Consider the following 19,972-nt stretch of genomic DNA (forward strand, 5'->3'; position numbering starts at 1 on the left):
GTAATCTAAATATTTTAATTTAAAGGATCTCTTTACCTAACAAAGTCAAATATGGTAAATCGTCAATTACTGGCCACCGGCTATTAACTGGCTTCAATAACTGGCCACCTTTCAATAACTAGCCACATTATACAAAAATGAATTCTGTTTATAAGTGAATAGAATTCATTTTGTAGTTTAGGGTGACCAGTTACTAAACAGTGGCCAGTTATTGACGAATTACGCTACCACGTATATAAGTAATTTATAATTAATAGCGAGGCGAACGCTCAATAGCCAATAGTAACAACACAAGGTTTCGGCCTTCTCGCTTCCACGTATGCGTGGGTGTTTTTATCCTTGTCGTGTTTTTTGGGATGCTCAAATTACGGGGTTGGGGTGTTTTTTGCATGGCCGATGCACCGGAACAGGGTTTTATGGTGTATTTGAATGGGCTCCTTTTGGTTCAGATGTGTTGTTAAAAGGTTGGAGTAGTTATATTAATGAGTAGATTCATATCAAAATCATAACAGGTTTTTTGTCATCATCATCATCATCTTCTCATACATGATATCTTCTTCCTCGCGTTATCCCGGCATTTTACCACGGCTCATGAGAGCCTGGGGTCCGCTTGACAACTAATGCCGTGATTTGACGTAGGCACTAGTTTTTACGAAAGCGACTGCCATCTGACCTTCCAACCCAGAGGGGAAACTAGGCCTGGTTGGGATTAGTCCGGTTTCCTCACGATGTTTTCCTTCACCGAAAAGCGACTGGCAAATATCAAATGATATTTCGTACATAAGTTCCGAAAAACTCATTGGTACGAGCCGGGGTTAGAACCCGCGACCTCCGGATTGAAAGTCGCACGCTCTTACCGCTAGGCCACCAGCGCTTAAAAAAATATTTTGTAATCAAATCATTAGGATCAGCTTAGCTTATTAACCCTTAAGTACCTACCTACTATTTTTATTACACATACACCTACCTCCCGTCCTTAGGACGGCTACATAATATCGACCTTATATTTTAAATGTTATGGTTTATATAGGTTTTTGGAAATAGAAACAACAATTACCCAAGTTAAATTGTTTATTAATATAAAAATAACATCAGAAACACGAACATAACATATTTTTCTCTTAAACATATGGCGCCAGTCTTTATTTTACTCTAGGAACAATATATCCTTTAAAAGGTGAGATCAACGAAAATTATAACTTCTTATAGAGATCCAAGTAATTATTTCTTATTATTTAATAATCAACAAAGCTAATTAGCAATATAACGCTACAAAAAAGGCACTATTTTAATAAAATTGCAGACGACAAAGTTACTGCTTTTCGCGGCAGCGAATGCACAGTTTGTTCGCACATTCTAGGCAAATTGGTTTTTTGCATTCGAAACACATGTACTGGGTTCTGCGTTTCTTCTTCGGGTCACACGTAGAGCAGGTTTTGCGCACTTCCAAGCGTTCTTCAACACCATTAGCGTTTTGGAGTGTTGGCAAATTATCGTTGTAGTTGTGGAAAAGTATGCGATTTAGAGCATTTTTAAGTATTTACAAACCTACTTAGATGCATAGAAAAACACTTAAAACTTTTAAAGTAATATTCGTCGCTCATAAAATAATAAGTGTACTTTTACGAAGACAAGGTCACCGACTATTATACTAGACAAACAGTTGCCTTGGTAAAGAAAATAAGAGTGCATAGTTACGTAGCCTCATACAACCCGTCTCCGAGACCCCAAGAAAAAAAAAACGTAAGCACCTACCACCCGTCTCAGAGACGGGCCGAGGCAGAAATATACTCACCAAAACTAAACGCGTGCACGACCGACTTCGGCGAGCGGTGACGCGGCACTGAGGCGGGAGGGAGGAAGGTACAAGGACACACACGTTTCTCCGATGCTCACACTTAGAAACATACCTTTTTTTTTTATTGAATGAGTCTGTGAGACGGTAGGTAGGTGGTTAAGGGTTAAACCTACTTTGTATTTTGAAAGTCTGTTAAAAATAACGACTTCAATTTAAAAGCCGAACGTTTTCAAACCCAAACACGCCAAACGCTGATTGGCCAATTTTCTCAAACAGAAATGTTTCCTTAAACTTCCATTCATCATTATAATTCGTGAGAAAGTACAAGTCGATTCATAAGAAGCAGGGCCCGATTCGGATTTTGATATAGACATCTATTAGATATCTTTTAGACATCACCAAGATACGACAACGATATGTTTAAGATCTAACCTGTCAAATTTGACAATTGCGCGATTCTGGAGATACTCTTGAACGATTTCCACAAGATATGACTTAGAGATCCAATTCACATCTAATAGATATCTTACTCTATCTAACGTAAAAGTGACATTGGTTGCCCGAATTGCGCTGCAAAAGAGAACTACATAGTTGATATCTAAACTATAACGTATCTAGAATGGATCTAGTACGTGTCGTCTCTTGTGAATATCTTGAAGTTCGAATACGGCAGGCTGGCAATCTTGAGTGAGTGAAAGCACAGAATAAATAATAGTAATACTACCGCACAGAAAGGACACTTCCCACAGAACCGAAGTTAGACAGCGATTCAGGGACGAATCATGCTATCCCTTTCTATTGTACGGCACTATATCTTTCGGTTATTCAGGGTTGTCAAAATTCAAGTCATTATCTTATCTGTGGTCGTGCACGCAATGGGACGTCAAGTGGTGCCGATCCTAATAATCGCTCGGAGCAATGCTGAGCCGAATGGAGCCGAGTTTGCCCGAAAGGTGTGTCTCCCTACGGGTGAAAGGACATATGTTTGCGTCCAAATGCTTTAACAACCCAACATAATAGTTATTTACGATACAAGTGCGAAAAAGAGGAAATTCGAAACGAGTGGCGATAAATTAAAACACGACCGAAGGGAGTGTTTTAAATCGACACGAGTTGCGAATTACCTATTCGCACGTGTATCGTACAACGTTTTACAGTACAAATGGCCCTTTAAACTTTTGACATCGCACGAAAAGTGCTATTTTCCGCACTAGTGCGGGAAAATAGGACCATATGTAGGTACTGTAAATTAAATTTTCGCAGGTTGGCATGTCGATGTCGGCTCGGCAGGGTATTCATCCTCATGTCTCCTCTACATGACGGGCCAGCGCTGGTCACAAGGGACGCACAGCCATGCGGTAGAATGAGATAGCAATATCACTAGCTCCCTCTAACGCATAAATGCGTCCCTTGGAGTGGCCGGCGCTGGCCCATCGTGTAGAGGAGCCATCACACGCTAGAACCTAAATGGTTCGAAAACAGTTTGCGAATTATTATAATTCGTTATAATATTCGTTGTTTACTCATTAGTACTTATTAGGTTGTTTACAAGTTGAATTTACTTAACTGATTTTCCAATGACACTATCTTTTTATACTGGTAGTATAAAAATTCGGATTCCATCTGTCCAATTTATTTGCCCAATATGTATAATTGGCGTCTCAATTTTGCTTAGTGAGACTAAAGACATATGTAACTTCGTATAAGATGAATAAAGTCTAAGAAAAAAACGTTCCTCGGAAAAAAAAAGTCATTCTCCGATAGATGGCGCACACACCTTTAGCCTATTCTCGGCTAGATGGTGTGACGACACCGTTTCATATTTAACAATTTTAACACATAGATATCAGTGAATGAACATGGGTCAAAATGATATAAAAATAATATAATATTCATTTTTTTGATAATTTTATACGTGTTTATTTTGAGTTATAGTCGTATGTCGATAGATGGCAGTAAATTTACAGTGACTACAACATTTACCATGACAGGACCCCTCTATTGGTGATACACAATGCACTTTGAACCAAGAAATTGGATAGGTCGAATACCAACCTAAGCGACAGCCGATATTTTTGCTAAATATTCGATATTTTTGGTTCCCGCACCCCGCATATATTAGCCAATATAGGTAGATAAAGTTGGACCACGTTAAGTTTTCATGTTAAGGACGAAATACTACGTCAAACTTAACTTATATGTATAAATATTATGTATTCTTACTGCCAAATTTGTGTAAAGTTAGCGTGGTTGGAGTCTATCAGTCTATAGCTGTATTCGAATAAGATACGTCAAATACTAGATATTGAAACGATATAGATTAGATATGTCAGTGTCAAACAAGTGTCAAAAGTGACGTTTTTGCTTGACGAAATGTCAATTTTGACACTTGTTTGACACTGACATATCTAATCCATATCGTTTCAATATCTAATATTTGACGTATCTCATTGTTCGAATACGGCTGTATGTACTTACTAACCAGGATATGTCGGGATCGTGGGCTCCATGACAGCATTCGGGAGCGGCATTTGCTCCTGGTGACCCATCTTCTGAAACAATTAAAATAATTATGAAGCGTCAAATTACTTTTACATAATTCAGGCACATTTAAATAGTTTTTGATGTAGGTATACGAATTATGGATGTACCTTGTATATAGTCAGACCGAGAAAACTCTGCAGCGATTTCGATAGCCCACGCAGGGCAATTGTTATTTTAAACGTCAAACGTCTATGAAATTATGACGTAATAATGACAGTTGCATTGTGTAGGCTATCAAAATCGCTCCAGTCTTGGTGTACCTAACTATACTTACTTACTTATATTATGTAAACAAGATATCTGTATAACAATTAAATATTTTATCTACGCACATATCATTACTGCTCTAAAATGCATTCAGAAACCGTAGGAAATGACCAGCATTATCACAACCAATTTTACTATGAGAACTTTCTTATCTGTGGTAGTAGGTAAAATTTGTACTTTAAAGTTATAACTTTACAGATTTTTGTAAGGTTATGAATTTTAAATTTGGAACAGCTGTCAAAACTCAAGTGGGTGTCTATTCTAGTATCCATAGATATTAAAACAATCATCGATACGAAACGTCAATTCGGTATATTTTTTTAATATAAACCGTACGACATTTGATCTCGAGTGGCATGAGAATAGGGACTTCATTCTTTTGTCTATGAATTAAAAAAAACTACGGATGCGTGACATTTGTGAAAAAAAGTTTTCATTTACCGCCATTTGACTTACAGTTTCATCTTTTAATTAGTTTTAGGTTATAAAATTGATTTGATAGTTGTTTTTGTAGCATACTCTATAAACGCACTTTTCATAACATCCTTTGTAAATACGACGTGCTGTCAAACCTTAGGAAGTGTCACTGTGACAGCTCTCTCTATGCCATTATCCTTGACATGGTACACAGCTTGCTCTCATATAATATTAATAATATTGTGCATATCTTTAAGAGAACGTTGTTAATAAATACACGTAGACTTTCTACTTTCGTTTTATTGAAGATCATACATGGCGCAGCCGAAAAGGAGTCAAATTCAGGAAGATTAAACTGGATTGGATAAGGTAACCTACAAATAGTTACTGAGTGCACATTTTCTTTGAACAAAGAAATTGATACATACCGGCTAAAATGGCTGAGGATTTCTAATATTAATTATGAAATTTGAAGAAACCAGTGAAGAAACAAGTGAAAATTTTAACAAAATGTCTGCCGTCGAATATAAAATGCCCGAGGGGCTCAATTTAGAAGATATAGATAACTGCTGGCCTCAGTGGCAACGTTTCAAGCTAGCTTTTCGCAACTTCGTGCTGGCGGCGGGGTTAGAAAGAATATCAGAAACAAGAAAAGCTGCAATACTTATTAATTGCGTTGGCCACGAAGCGCAAGAATTATATTTTAACGTCCTTAAAGTGGAAGATAAGGACAAGCTGGAGGAGGTGATCGAAGTTTTCGACGACTACTTCAAGCCGAAACAAAATGAAATTATAAACAGATTCAATCTTAACAAGCGGAACCAAGAAGAGGGAGAAACATTTGATGCTTTTTACACAGCAATAAGAAAAGTAGCGGAGAACTGCAACTACGGAGACCAAAAAGAGAAGATGCTTCGGGACAAGATTGTTATTGGTGTTCGGGAGCAACGTATTCAACAGAAGCTACTAGAAATCAAGGATCTCACTTTGGAGAAGGCCATCGACATCTGTAGGTCTGCGGAGCTGTCCAGAGAATTTGTGAAGACGCTCAACAACCCGGAGGTGCACGCAGTTCAGACGGGCCGGGCAGCACAGCAGCAGCAGCAGCCCAATAAAGCTAAGTATTTCAGTAATCATAAAAAGACTATGTCTCGAAATGTTAATATGGAGGGTCGTTATAATAAATGGTTTTATAACTGCAGAAAGTGTAACACCGAGCATGGTCCTAAACAGTGTCCTGCTTATGGTAAGACCTGCTCGAAGTGTAACAAGCCAAATCATTTTAGTGTGGGTTGCACTTTCAATAAGAGACGGGTTGATAACATTAATAACAATGACAGCGAAGAAGCCTGTAACAATGTTCATGACTTATGACTGTCAAATAATATTACTTATGAGGTTTATTCCATAGATTTGGGTAAAAATGATTGGACTGAGACACTCAGAGTAGAAAATAAAAAAGTATGTTTTAAATGTGACACAGGAGCCCAAATTAACGTAATTAGTAACAGGGATTTTAAGAAAATTGTCAATGATGATAACAATTTTAAAATATCTGAGACAAGAGTAATAATTAAAGTCTTCGGTGGTGGAAAATTGTTCCCTTTAGGTAAAGTCACACTAAAAGTTTTTTCTAATGCAATTAAAAGTGATGAAGTCATGACTGATTTTTTAATTGTTAAAGAAAGTGTCAGACCAATCTTAGGATTAGCCTCATTAGTAAAACTGAAGTTATTGAATAATACTAATATTGATACAATTGAAACTGAACATGTCACCACTAATACTTCAAAGACTGATCTGATAACTAATAATAATAGTAAAAACAGTATCATTAATAAAAACATTGAACTATTTCAGGGTGTTGGCGAGTTCAAAACGCCACTGCAACTGCGCATTCGACCCGATGCTGAGCCTGTGGTGAGACCTCCACGGCGGGTACCCAACTCCCTGAAGCCGCGCCTCGCGGACAAACTGGCAGCTCTGGTGAAGCATAAAGTCATAGCTAAGGTAGACCATCCTAAAAGTTTTGTTAGCAATTTAGTCATAATTGAAAAGAAAAATGGTTCACTTAGAATTTGTTTAGACCCCAAGGACTTGAATCAAGTGCTAATAAGAGAGCACCACTTAATACCAACCTTAGAGGACATTGTGTCAAAATTAAATAATAAGAAGATATTTTCTGTGCTGGATCTTTCAGACGGGTTTTATAATATTAAATTGACAGACAGTTCAAGTGACTTGTGTACTTTTAATAGCCCGTTTGGCTGTTACAAATTTTTAAGGTGTCCCTTCGGGATCTCGGTAGCTCCTGAGGTATTCCAAAAATATAGCGAAACTGCCTTTGGTGACATCCCCGGAGTTATTGTTTATTGTGACGACCTCTTAATATGTGCAGACACCGAACAGGAACATGATGCAATATTGGACAAGGTGTTTAGTAGGGCCAGAGAACACAATGTTCGCTTCAATAAAGAGAAATTTCAATATAAATTAAAGCAAGTAAAGTATTTTGGCCATATTTTTTCAGAACAAGGTATGCAAATTGATCCAGACAGAGTCAGTGCTATAGTTAATATGAAAAGTCCTATTAATAAGAAAGAACTCCAAATTTTCCTCGGAATGGTTAATTATTTAAGAAAATTTATTCCACACCTAGCTAATATTGCAGCACCGTTACAACTGTTACTGAAAAAAGATGTTGAATGGCTTTGGACGGAAATTCATGAAGATGTATATAATAATATTAAAAATAAAATCAGTACAGCTCCGGTCCTTCAAAATTTTGATGATAATTTGCCCATTATCATACAGTGTGACGCATCCAAAGATGGCCTTGGATGTTGTATACTTCAAAATGGCAAACCAGTTTGTTTCGCTTCACGAAGTTTAACATCAGCTGAGCGTAATTTTTCACAGATTGAAAAAGAACTCTTAAGTGTAACCTGGTCTACACGTAAGTTTCATTACTACATATATGGACGTAAAGTAACAATACTTAACGATCACAAACCCCTAGAAAGTTTACTTAAGAAACATCTTCATGAAGTACCGTCACCAAGGTTACAAAGATTGAAACTAAAACTATTAAGATATGACATAGAATTTAAATATTTACAAGGTAAATTTATGTACATTGCGGACTTGCTATCACGCTCTTATCAATTGTCACCGGACACCGATGAGTCTTACATGTATGAGGTGATACATTGCATGGGCTTAGCACATAATTTAGAATGCTCTGAGGAACAAAAAACAATATTAATAAATGAAAGTTCCAACGATAACGAATTACAGAAATTAAGGAATTTCATAACAAATGGCTGGCCCACTCATAATAAGGATATTCCTGATGGTCTACATAGTTACCATAAATTAAGAGGTGAACTGACTATAGATAACTATTTAATATTTTTTAATAATCGATTAATTGTTCCTAAAAGTTTGAGACAGTCATACATTAAAACCTTACATGAAGGACACATCGGTGTGACAAAAATGAAGCAACTGGCGAGAAATTTATATTATTGGCCACATATCGACTCTCATATTGAAGAATATGTAAAGCGTTGCTTCCCTTGCCAAACTTTTCAAAATAATAATGTTAAAGAGCCACTACTGTCGCACAACATACCTTGTTTACCATTTTACAAAATAGCTGTTGATATTATGGATTTTAAAACAAAGAATTATTTAATTATTTACGACTATTATTCAAAATGGTTGGACATCAAAAAGATAACAAATAAAAGCTCCAAATCCATAATTGATGCATTAATAGATATTTTTTCTAATTTTGGAATTCCAGCGGAAGTAGTATCTGACCATGTTCCATTTGACTCTAAGGAGTGTAGGGACTTTGCACAGGAATGGGGATTTAAGTTTACATATACAAGTCCCAGATATCCCCAATCAAATGGAATGGCGGAAAAAGGTGTTCAGATAGCTAAAAAAATGCTATACAAATGTTTAGAAGATAAAAGTGATTACAGATCAGCTTTACTAAAATATAGGGCTTCACCCACATCTGGCACCAATGTCACTCCTAGTGAACTGTTAATGAATAGAAATTTAAAAACAAAGTTACTAGTTACTTCACAGTATTTACAACCAAAGACCATCACAAATGTAGAAAATATATTTAATAAAACTAGAAATAATAATGTAATAAATTATAATAAGAGATCTAGAAATAAGCAACCATTTGTTGTGGGTCAAGATGTTTGGTGGAAGAAAGATGTTAATAAAAATGTATGGTTACAGGGTAACATAACTAATTGTAATGGCATGAGGTCGTATGATCTCATAGATAAAAATAATGTTAAATATACGAGAACATCGTATCATATAAGGGCGGCATGAATACTTGATGTTTCACCAGACTAGCCAAACAGTCACCAGGTCGGTCGAATGCGCAGTTCTAGTTTGCATGTAATTAGTATATAATAGTTTGTAATGTTATTATCTTAAGTCTTACTAGCTTAATAGATAGAGAATGTCTTTGTTTTAAGGGAAGGAGAAAAACCAATGTATAATAGTAAACAACTTGTATTGCTAATTGTATAATAGTCTAAAACTTAATAAATTGAAAATTGTAAACTTATTTTCGTTGAAAAGGGAAAGATGTAGCATACTCTATAAACGCACTTTTCATAACATCCTTTGTAAATACGACGTGCTGTCAAACCTTAGGAAGTGTCACTGTGACAGCTCTCTCTATGCCATTATCCTTGACATGGTACACAGCTTGCTCTCATATAATATTAATAATATTGTGCATATCTTTAAGAGAACGTTGTTAATAAATACACGTAGACTTTCTACTTTCGTTTTATTGAAGATCATACAGTTTTTAAACAAACTTTAAGCAAAAGTATCGTGTAAAATGAGTGATAAAGAGATATTTAGGAGCCGCCACCTCTCAAATCTGCGATTTAAGTCAGACAGCAACGATGGATGTCGGTTGAAATATGAGGTTAGTGAATATATAATAGAAGGTAATAATATGTGTATAGATAAAGTAGTGTATGTAACTGTACATAATTAGGCATTAAAACACTCGTGTGATCCTTTTAAGAACCCACACTCGTATTTTAATGCCTTTCATTATGTAGCAGTCACATAAACTACTAATACACTTTTATTATTGTGTACAATGCATAAATAAACACACTGTTAAAGAGTAATCTAGCTCAATAGTGGGACCGGATTTTTGCACTAAAAGTTTTGATAATTCTAAAGTTGAAAAAGTGATACTTATCTGATATAGGACATATTTTTAAGCATATATGCTATATATGATGAAAAGTTAGAACGAGCGTTAGATATAAATTAGGTATTTATATATTTTTAGTAATGATTTTTTAATATTGAATTAAAGTGCAATGTTTAAGTTCCATTGTTTATAATATGTGTGACGCTTTATAATGTAAAATTATTAGAAATTTTTTTAACGTGCTTCTTTGTCAAACTACAATTAGCTTATTATTTTGTCGATATTGAATTAAAGTTTAATAAATCCACAACAACATATCTAAATTTATAAGTTAATAGGTAAGCTAAAAAGCTAGAAGAATAAGATATATGCTTTAGAATTAATATGCGTTTTTTGTCCTATAAGATCTAATATTGAATTAGAGTCTGTAAAAATAAGTCTATTACTATAAAATAATATACGCAGTCATATTATGGAAAGTAAGAAATTTCTGTGTGTAGCTTGCATTGTAATCGTAAAATCTAGTTAAAAAGGCGCGAAATTCATACATACGCCGCGCTGGTCCGTCAGTCGCCGGCGCGGCGCTCGAGAGCCTATCATAGCCTACCTATACCTCGCCCCTCGCCACACCTCCCGCTCAGTAACACTGTCTGTCTTTTCTTATCATTCATTTGTTTGTTTACCGTGCACATATATAAATTAGATGCGGACATTACGTGAAATTAAAATATCTTATTAAGTAAAAATACCTACAGCTGGTCAATCAGATCTTGTCAGTAGAAAGAGGCGGCAAATTTGAAAAATGTAGGCGCGAAGGGATATCGTTCCATAGAAAATTTGAATATCGCGCCTTTTTTTAGTGACAAGATTTGCTTGACCATCTTTATATACCTACGCTAACGTCTACGTAATTTACTTTCTAGACATCTCGCTCACAATAATATGCGAGTACGAGCGAGATGCATAGAAAGTAAGTTACGTTCTCAATAACGTTTATGTCAGTGCCAAACTGGTGGTAGTCACACTGTAGGACTGTAGAGTTAGACCAAGAACAGTCTGCAGCGATTTTGATACCCCACGCAGTGCAAGTGTTATTTCATTGTATATTTCATTATCACATCGCTATTATTATTATTATTATTTCATTATCATTATTGTATATTTCATTTTATTAAACATCGTGAGGAAACCTGCATCCATCTGCGAAGAAATTCAAAGGTGTATGTGAAGTCCCCAATCCACATTGGGCTAGCGTGGGGACTATAGCCCAAGCCCTCTCGCGCTCGAGAGGAGGCCTGTGCCCAGCAGTGGGACGTATATAGGCTGAGATGATGATGATGATGATTTCATTATCTTGACTAATATTGCAATAAAAATGTACAAGATATTCACAACTATTTTTTACTATACATAGTTTGTCAAAGGACTGTCTCATTTCAAACATAGACAGGGAGAATCATCATACTATCTTTGACTTACACTAGTACTAGCACCCAAAAGAAAAGAATGAATATAGTTTTTTGTTTTTATTTACTGACAAATTGGTTTGACCAACTATACCTATTTCTGGTTCCTATTGTCATGTCCTGTCCTATTCAATGTCAATATCATAATATGTATATTATAAACCAACTGCTCAATATTACACGGTATACATCCTGAATATACAATAAGGTAAGTGGCCTCACTTACCTTATTGTATATTCCGTGTGGGCCGTATATGCCTATATACAGCCCACCTTAAATTAAAATGGTTTTTTTTTTAATAAACAGGATATGAAGTATGAAAAACTCACTCAAATAGGTTTCTCATTTATTTAAGTTTCTTCATTATACCAAAATAGTTATAAAAATATTACGATACTCTTGGAAAATATACCTTTTATAAAAGTCCTATTATGGGCCTTATTGAACACTACCAGTGTATTACTTAATCTCGCAAAAAATAATCATGTTGACAGTAGGTAATAACAGATTTTATTGTTTTTAACTTAAGAGTTATACATATACAAATAACAATATTTGATACTTCATAACAGGAGGATTTATTTATAATAAGTGAAAATAATTATTTTGGGTCTTAATAACTAAAGATATAAAAATTGTCTAGTTTACGCGAAAATAGTAGGTAACTAAACATAAATCTTTATTAGTTACAGTAGTCTCATCTTTTAACATCTGGGGGCACGGCAGTGCCCCCGCCAAGACGAGAAAAGCGCAAGGGCACTATCTACCTTTTCTCGAAGCGCTTCGTCGTTTTTTGGAACCCTCATAAATTGGGGTTGGATTATACCAGATAAACAAAGTTCTCGGACTTATTAAGCATATCAATTGCATAGCTCTTATACTTTAGATTTTATTCATATCTAAAAACTTCGATTTCGTCACTGACTCACTCACTTGATGATCATCAATACCGGGTACTTCCTGAAGTCCTCTAAGAAGCTGAAATTTGGTATGTAAGATAGTTTTAGTACATAAACAACAAATAAATTAAAAAAAAATTTATCCCTAAGGGGATGAAGATGGGGTTTAATTTTGTATGGGAAATCAATAATCGCTGAACCGATTTAGTTTAAATTTGGTATGTAGATAGGTATTGTTATGGGGAAGGATATAGAATAGATTTCAACCTCAAAGTTTACCCTTACGGGGTGAAGGCAGATTTCAACCCCAAAGTTTACCCTTACGGGGTGAAGGGTTTATATGGGGAATCAGTAAGAAGTACATTGTGTAACAGATGCCCCCAGATACTTATTTCAGGATTTTTAATAGTAAATCACCCCCAACCCTTTAAATTAGGGGATGGAAGATTGTCATAAACAACTTACAAAAAGAAGTGAAATCCCATCAAAAACATTTTGATGTAAAATGTTGCCCAAACGAAACCATAAGGCTCGCACTGTCAAAAAGTTATCAGATCTCTTGCCAAGCTTCTAACTCTACAAGCCCTCTAACTTTACTAGCTCTACACCAAAAGTGTGTGGCTTGGCCGTTTCGTTTCTACAAGAACTATTGTATGTAAGTATAATACAAAAACCGCTCAATTGCGAGTCGCACTCGCGTTCCAAGGGTTCTGTACATTACACAATTTTTAACAATATATTTTTTTAGAGAAAAGTGAGTAAAATGTCTTTAAAAAACCCGTAGGGATCGGAAAACTAGGTACTTAAGTCCGACTCACGCTTGACTGCACATTTCTTATAGGTTTTCCTGTCATCTATAGGAAAAGAGCTAATATGTGTATTTTTTTCATAATTTTAGACCCAGTAGTTTCAAAGATAAGGGGGGGGATGGTCATTTTTTGCGTATTTTCTTAAATAACTTCTAAACTATTTATTTTAAAATTATGAAAAAATATATCTGAGATTCTTAAAATGAGCCCCTTCATTTGATATATATATGTATATATATATATATTTTTTTAATTTATTGAACAATAAGCCAAATAAAGTACATTATTATTACAAGACCCATCGTGGGCAAAACCTTGAGGAGGTTTGTATGCCGATGGGGAGTTCGAGAAAATAACATGACAATATACATATCTATCTTATACTAATTAAAATTCTAGCAAAATTTTCTTATATTCATTCTTATTCTAATTCTCTTATATTAATTATAACAAGATATGGTTTTTTTTTCTTCTATTTATCATTCATCTCAAAAGTGACCCCTTTATTTGAATTTCTATTATTTACTTTACATGTATGTCCTTGGGCTATAGACTTACATGTGTACACCAAATTTCAACTTATTGGTGCAGTAGTTGCGGAGCAAATAGGCTGCAACAGACGGACAGCCAGACACACGAGTGATCCTATAAGGGTTCAGTATTTTTTATTTTTGAGGTACGGAACCCTAAAAATAATGAATTTAATAAATTTTTCACCTTATGCCCATGTGGCGGTAGCGAAACAGCCAAGCCACATATTTTGACTAAGGTATAGAGTTAGTGAAGTTAGGGCTTGTAGAGTTTGAAGCTTGGCTCGACAAGAGATCTGACAACTTTTTGACAGTGCGAGTCTTATGGTTTCGTCTTAGCAACAAAATTTACATGAAAATGTGTTCGGTGGGATATTTTTTTACAGTATAAATATTTATTCACTCCCTTTGACGGCTTTGACCGTGTTTTAAAATTCGTCACTCGTTGCAAAATATCTATTTTTCGCAATTCTATCGTAAAAGAAAAGAAAACTAACGAAGAGGTTTTACGCATACGAGGGCCACACTGAAAGTTTTGCGTAACTTTTGAATAAAACCATTTATAACCATAATAATACATTTATTGCTTCTCAAAATGTTTCCCTTTACATTCTATGCACATATTCACTCGCTCGGACCATTTTTGGAAGCATGAGGCCCAATCACTTGACTGCATGATTTCGACGTGGTGATGAAACGTAGTAACTGCCTTATCCGGGGTCTTAAATGTCAAACCCCAAATTAAATCCTTAATTTTGGGAAATAGATAGAAGTCACAGGGTGCAATGTCTGGATTATAATCCGTATAAGAGACATTTTCCACGTTTTCGTAATTAAAAAATATTTTTGCCTTTATTGCGGTATCGATGGACGCATTATTATGACGCAGGAGGATGCAGCTTCTCGGTCGTCTCTCGCGGTCTTTTTCAATGACTGCGGGCACACAAATGGTAGTGTACTACTCAGTATTTAACGTTCTTTTATTATTTAAAAGTACGGTACAAAAATGTCGCGTTTAAAAAAAACAGACGATCAAAATGTTTGGCAACGCTTTTGGCTTGTTGAACTTCTATGGGCCTCCTGTCACCTTCGAAAGACCCATTGACTGGACTAATGCCTTTTTTCCGGATCGTAGCAGTAAATCCAGGTTTCATCTCCTCTAACGATGTTATATACAGGATTTGAACTTCCTTGCTTATACTTACGCAGCATTTCTCGGCACCAGTCAAAAAGTACCTGTTTTTTGACTGAAGTTAATTCGTGAGGAATCCAAAGACAACAAGGCTTCCCGACTTTTAAATATTCTTGTAAAATCTTTTGTATTGTATTTGTCTCATAACTATCCCTAATTGTCCTCAAATTTCGTCATAGGTGATTCGTGGGTTTTCTTCAATGAGTCGTCTCACAGTAGCCACGTTTCCTTGAATGATCGCCGTGGACGGTCGACCTTCACGAAAATCATTATCTAGAATAATACTGTCTCTACTAAATTCACCATACCAACGCCTCACGATGCTCAGATGTGTATCATATAAGGGAAAGTTGAAGCAAACAGGAAGAGGGGAAGACCAAGGAGAGCGTACATGGATCAAATAAAGGATAATTTTTAAGAAAAAAAACCGACTTCCATGGGGGCCGGTGAAAGATTATTGTAGTTGGTACACTACGTAGAAAAGGAGGTAAAACCACCCACTTTTCTACTAGCATTTCGCTTCTGTAATGGCTCCTCTACAGGATGGGCCAACGCCAGTCACTCCAAGGGACGCAGCCATGCGGTAGAATGAGATAGCAATATCACTTGCTCCCTCTAACGCATAAATGCGTCCCTTGGAGTGGTCGGCGTTGGCCCATCGTGTAGAGGAGCCATAAGGGTCGTAGTTCTAGCCTAACCTAACCCACTTCTCAGATAGCAGTTCGGTTCTGTGAGGATCGCAGTTCAAACCTAACCTAACCCACTTAATGGCGCATGCGGTGCGGTGTACGGGGGTTTAAGCGAGAAGGGCTAGTAAGATTGGCATCATCATACTTTATTTAGTGATTTATTTAGTTAAGGTATCATAGTGGTTTTCCGGGTCAAGGTCCGGGTCCGAACCGGATCCGGGTATGAGCCCGAGTCCGGGTCCCAGTCCAAGTCAAAACCGAAATTCGTAATCACCAAACGTGTACCATGCGTCGTTGAAGAGTTCTGTTCTGGTCACCATCAGCAGTTCCACTTCATCAAATGCGACAGTTTTTAATGTAAATGCTTGTTTTTATGATGAAAATACAAAAAAATCTATACGTATGCCATTAATATTTGAGGAGTTCCCTCGATTCCTTATGGATCCCATCATCAGAACTCGAGCTTGACAAAAATGTGGCTTAAAAAGTTAACTTGTTTAACAAACATAACGAAAAGGAAAAATCGACAAACGTGAACTATGCGTCGTTGAAGAGTTCTGTTCTGATCATCATCAGCAGTTCCACTTCATCAAATGCAACAGTTTTTAATGAAAATGCTTGATTTTCTGATGTAAATGCAAAAATCTCTATACACATGCCTTTAAGATTTGAGGAGTTCCCTTGATTCCTCATGGATCCCATCATCAGAACTCGAGCTTGACAAAAATGTGGCTTAAAAACTTAACTTGCTTAACAAACGTAACGAAGAGGACAAATCGCCAACCGTGAACTATGCGTCGTTGAAGAGTTCCGTTCTGATCATCATCAGCAGTTCCACTTCATCAAATGTCACTTTTTTGGATGTATATGCTTGATTTGTTGATAAAAACCCAAAAATCACTATATGTATGCCTTTAAGATTTGAGGAGTTCCCTCGATTCCTCATGGATCCCATCATCAGAACTGGGTTTTGATAAAAACGGGACCAATCTGTATGCATATACATTCAATCAAAAAAATAATTTTCAAAATCGGTCTAGTAATGACGGAGATATGGAGTAACAAACATAAAAAAAATAAAAAAAATAAAAAAAAACATACAACCGAATTGATAACCTCCTTCTTTGAGATTTGGAAGTCGGTTAAAAAGATCAACGTCGTGTCGTATCGGGCTGTCAAAGAGAAGGTGGAGGACCGCCAAACATGGAAATTGCTCCACCGACAAGAGTCATACTCTTAAATATATGATGATGATCGTAAATACCTACCTATGTATTAACAAAAAAAAGTCACTTGTAATTAGTTACTGCCTTTAAAAAGTATAAGTGCCTCAATGTTATTAGACTTTTTGATTCTTTAAAACGTCTTTAGGTCAATAAAGCAAGTGAAAAATTATTAGAGTTAGACCAAGAAAAGTCTGCAGCAATTTTGACAGCCCACGCAGTGCAAGTATTATTTATAAGTCATAATTTCATAGAAGTTTCTTCAAATCGACCTTATTAATAAGAGATTAAAAATATTGAAAATTATCTTAAAATATTTTAATCTAATATTTCATCTCATACGTTCAATAAGGCCCGGGACTAGACCTTTTTACCTGCACTGACAGTGGGCCTTCTTAGCAACAAGTACAAATTCAGAATAATTGGGAATATTAGGGAGCAACTGCTATTTTTGAATGCTGGGCCTTGTTACCCGCCGGGCCTCATATGCCTGCACCTCACCTACCTTATTTATTTGTTTTACAAGGGGAAAAGTTGTTGATTAACCGCTCGTGCTAATATTAATACCCAAACAAGCGAAACATTTTTTTTTATTAAATAGGAGGCAAACGAGCAGACGGATCACCTGGTGGTTAGCGATTACCGCCGCCCATGGACACCCGCAACACCAGAAGGGTTGCAAGCGCGTTGCCGACCTTTAAGATGGGGGTCTTTGAAGGTTTGAAGGTCGTATCGGACAGTTCGTTCCACAGTTTGGCTGTGCGAGGCAGGAAGCACATTAACAAATTCAAACATTCTAAAATTGAACCACGAGCGTAGCGAGTGGTTCGTAAAGTTAAACCTTGAGCGTAGTGAAGGTTTCAAGGAACGAAGGTTAAATAAAATTTTCACCACATCAGCTCGTAAAGGCCCTCTTGATTGTTCGAAACGGATAAGAAAAGTGGCATTTAATTTGATGCAAATTTTGAGTTGTTACCGTAGGTAAATTGGATCAGTTGGTTGGTAATATTGACTTTAAAATGATAAATATTGAATAACGTTAGTTTGAAATTGATTTTATGATTAAGTAAATATTATCGGAGATCGCTCTTAAAAAATATATGTCGCTAGTCATTTATAACCTAAAAGCGCCAAATTACGCAAAATTATATTGACATGACACCTGTGTATTGAATTTGAAGAATACTTTAATAAGGGTAGTTATCTGTATGCACCTAAAATAATTTTCAAATGTATCTATTATTTCTATACTTAACACGATAACGAATTCTACGTAAACGAAACCGCGGGCAATCCCTAGTACATATAGAAATAAATAAGGGAAGGTAAGTTTCCATTAGTGTACTGTGTAAAATAACTATTTACCATTGATAATAATTTTATAAACGCTTTGCGTATTTTTAAGGGCACCGCGCTAACCGCTAGCCCGCGACCGTCGATCGCTGCCTCCTGCCACGGCGCACAGCGCGGCGCGCGCAAACGCCGCGCGTTTGAAATGTAACTTAATATAAGCTCGGAATGCATACTTACGTATCAGTATTTAGTGTCGCCGTGATTTTATATTTCTAATCTTTTGTGTGAGAAGTAAGATCTTTATTATGACCGTGTAATATTAACTCTACAAACTTTAATTCAATATTGGCTATACTGCTTAACGAGAAATCAATATCTAGACAAGCACATTGTCTACATTTCTAACTTTTTACATGTATACTAAGTTGATAGATAATATCGTAATTTTGCAATATCAGCTACTCTAATTCTGTATTTACATAATAATTCCTGTTTTTACGTTCACCAGAAAGCAGCTGTTCCAGATTTCTAAAAACCGAATATTGTGAATAAATTAAAGTGTTATTGAATATGTTAAAGTTTTTTGTAACTTTAATTTTATATTTAGATAGTTATTTAGCAAAAATTGAAAATTTAAATATGACCGAACGCTCCACCTAAAATATACATGAATGTTATTTAACATGCTTACAATAACATATCAAAAAAGAAAAAACTTTAATGTTATCAAAACCCATTTTTGTTCCACCGCTGGTCTAATCCTGGAAATTGAAAATCCTGGAATTATAAATAAATGCAAAATAATACTTTGAGAATAATGCCATCTATGCGTGTCCGTTTGAACTAATAAAAGTACAGCATTTCATTCGAGTAAACCCACAAGTGGTGTACGATCCCAAGACGTTACTAAGTTATTGTATAGATGGCGCTACTAAACAAAATTTATTTTTTCAACACAGTTAAGTATGAGTATAATAATAAGGTGCGCCTAAAAATCTACTTTCTTTTTTTTAATTACACAAAAATCTGAATTATTAAATGAATTATACAATAGTATAAACAAAATCAGTAGCTGTAATCAGCACTGCTTGCAAGGTAGTAAATATTTTACATAGGTACAGTCAGCAACGGAAGTTGCTAAGCGGGCCAGGTATTCAAAATAATTTTGACGCGAATTTCTTGTTAAGAGAATAACATCGTGCCAAGGTAATTTTGAACACCTCGCCCGCTTAGCAACTTCTGCTGCTGATTGTATTACATGCTAACCACAATAATTCAGTCTGAAGGCGTCCTTGCAAATAAAAGCATCATTAAAAGATACACTCAGTATGAAAATAAATCGACTCACTTTATCACTGTTGTGGTGCGCGTGATCGAGGCTAAGATTGATGTTTTTAGTTTGCATTTTCCTTCCGATACCTGTAACAATAGAAAATTATCAGTATTCAGAACAGCCAAAACCTTTCATAACTTTCATACAAAAACACCTTTTGAATATTTATCGGAACGTCTTCAACTTTTTACGAGTTTTATTACAACGTAAAAGTGTAACCTTTTTTGTGTGGCTTGCGATATAAAGAAACAATTGAATGTGAAACACACAATAAGAAAACGGCCTTTGAGAAGTTT

At 35.8% G+C, this 19,972-nt stretch overlaps 1 protein-coding gene across 2 annotated transcripts in view; it reads right to left on the reverse strand.

Annotated features, from left to right (window-relative positions):
- The window catches only part of LOC134671164 (uncharacterized), a 93,090-nt gene extending 73,333 nt beyond the window's left edge, over positions 1-19,757 (reverse strand). The window contains exons 1-2 of one of the 2 annotated variants that reach the window (XM_063528937.1): positions 19,692-19,757; positions 4,281-4,347 (exon numbers count right to left, since the gene is read on the reverse strand). In XM_063528937.1, coding sequence (XP_063385007.1) covers positions 4,281-4,347; positions 19,692-19,748 — 124 coding nt within the window. In that variant the 5' untranslated portion in view covers positions 19,749-19,757. Of the gene's footprint in view, positions 1-4,280; positions 4,351-19,691 lie in introns of both variants that reach the window. The other variant, XM_063528936.1, reaches the window with a different exon arrangement.
- Positions 19,758-19,972: the final 215 nt, after the last annotated feature.

The sequence above is a fragment of the Cydia fagiglandana genome, chromosome 15 (assembly GCF_963556715.1).
Source record: "Cydia fagiglandana chromosome 15, ilCydFagi1.1, whole genome shotgun sequence".
In the NCBI taxonomy this organism is placed as follows: Eukaryota; Metazoa; Arthropoda; class Insecta; order Lepidoptera; family Tortricidae; genus Cydia; species Cydia fagiglandana.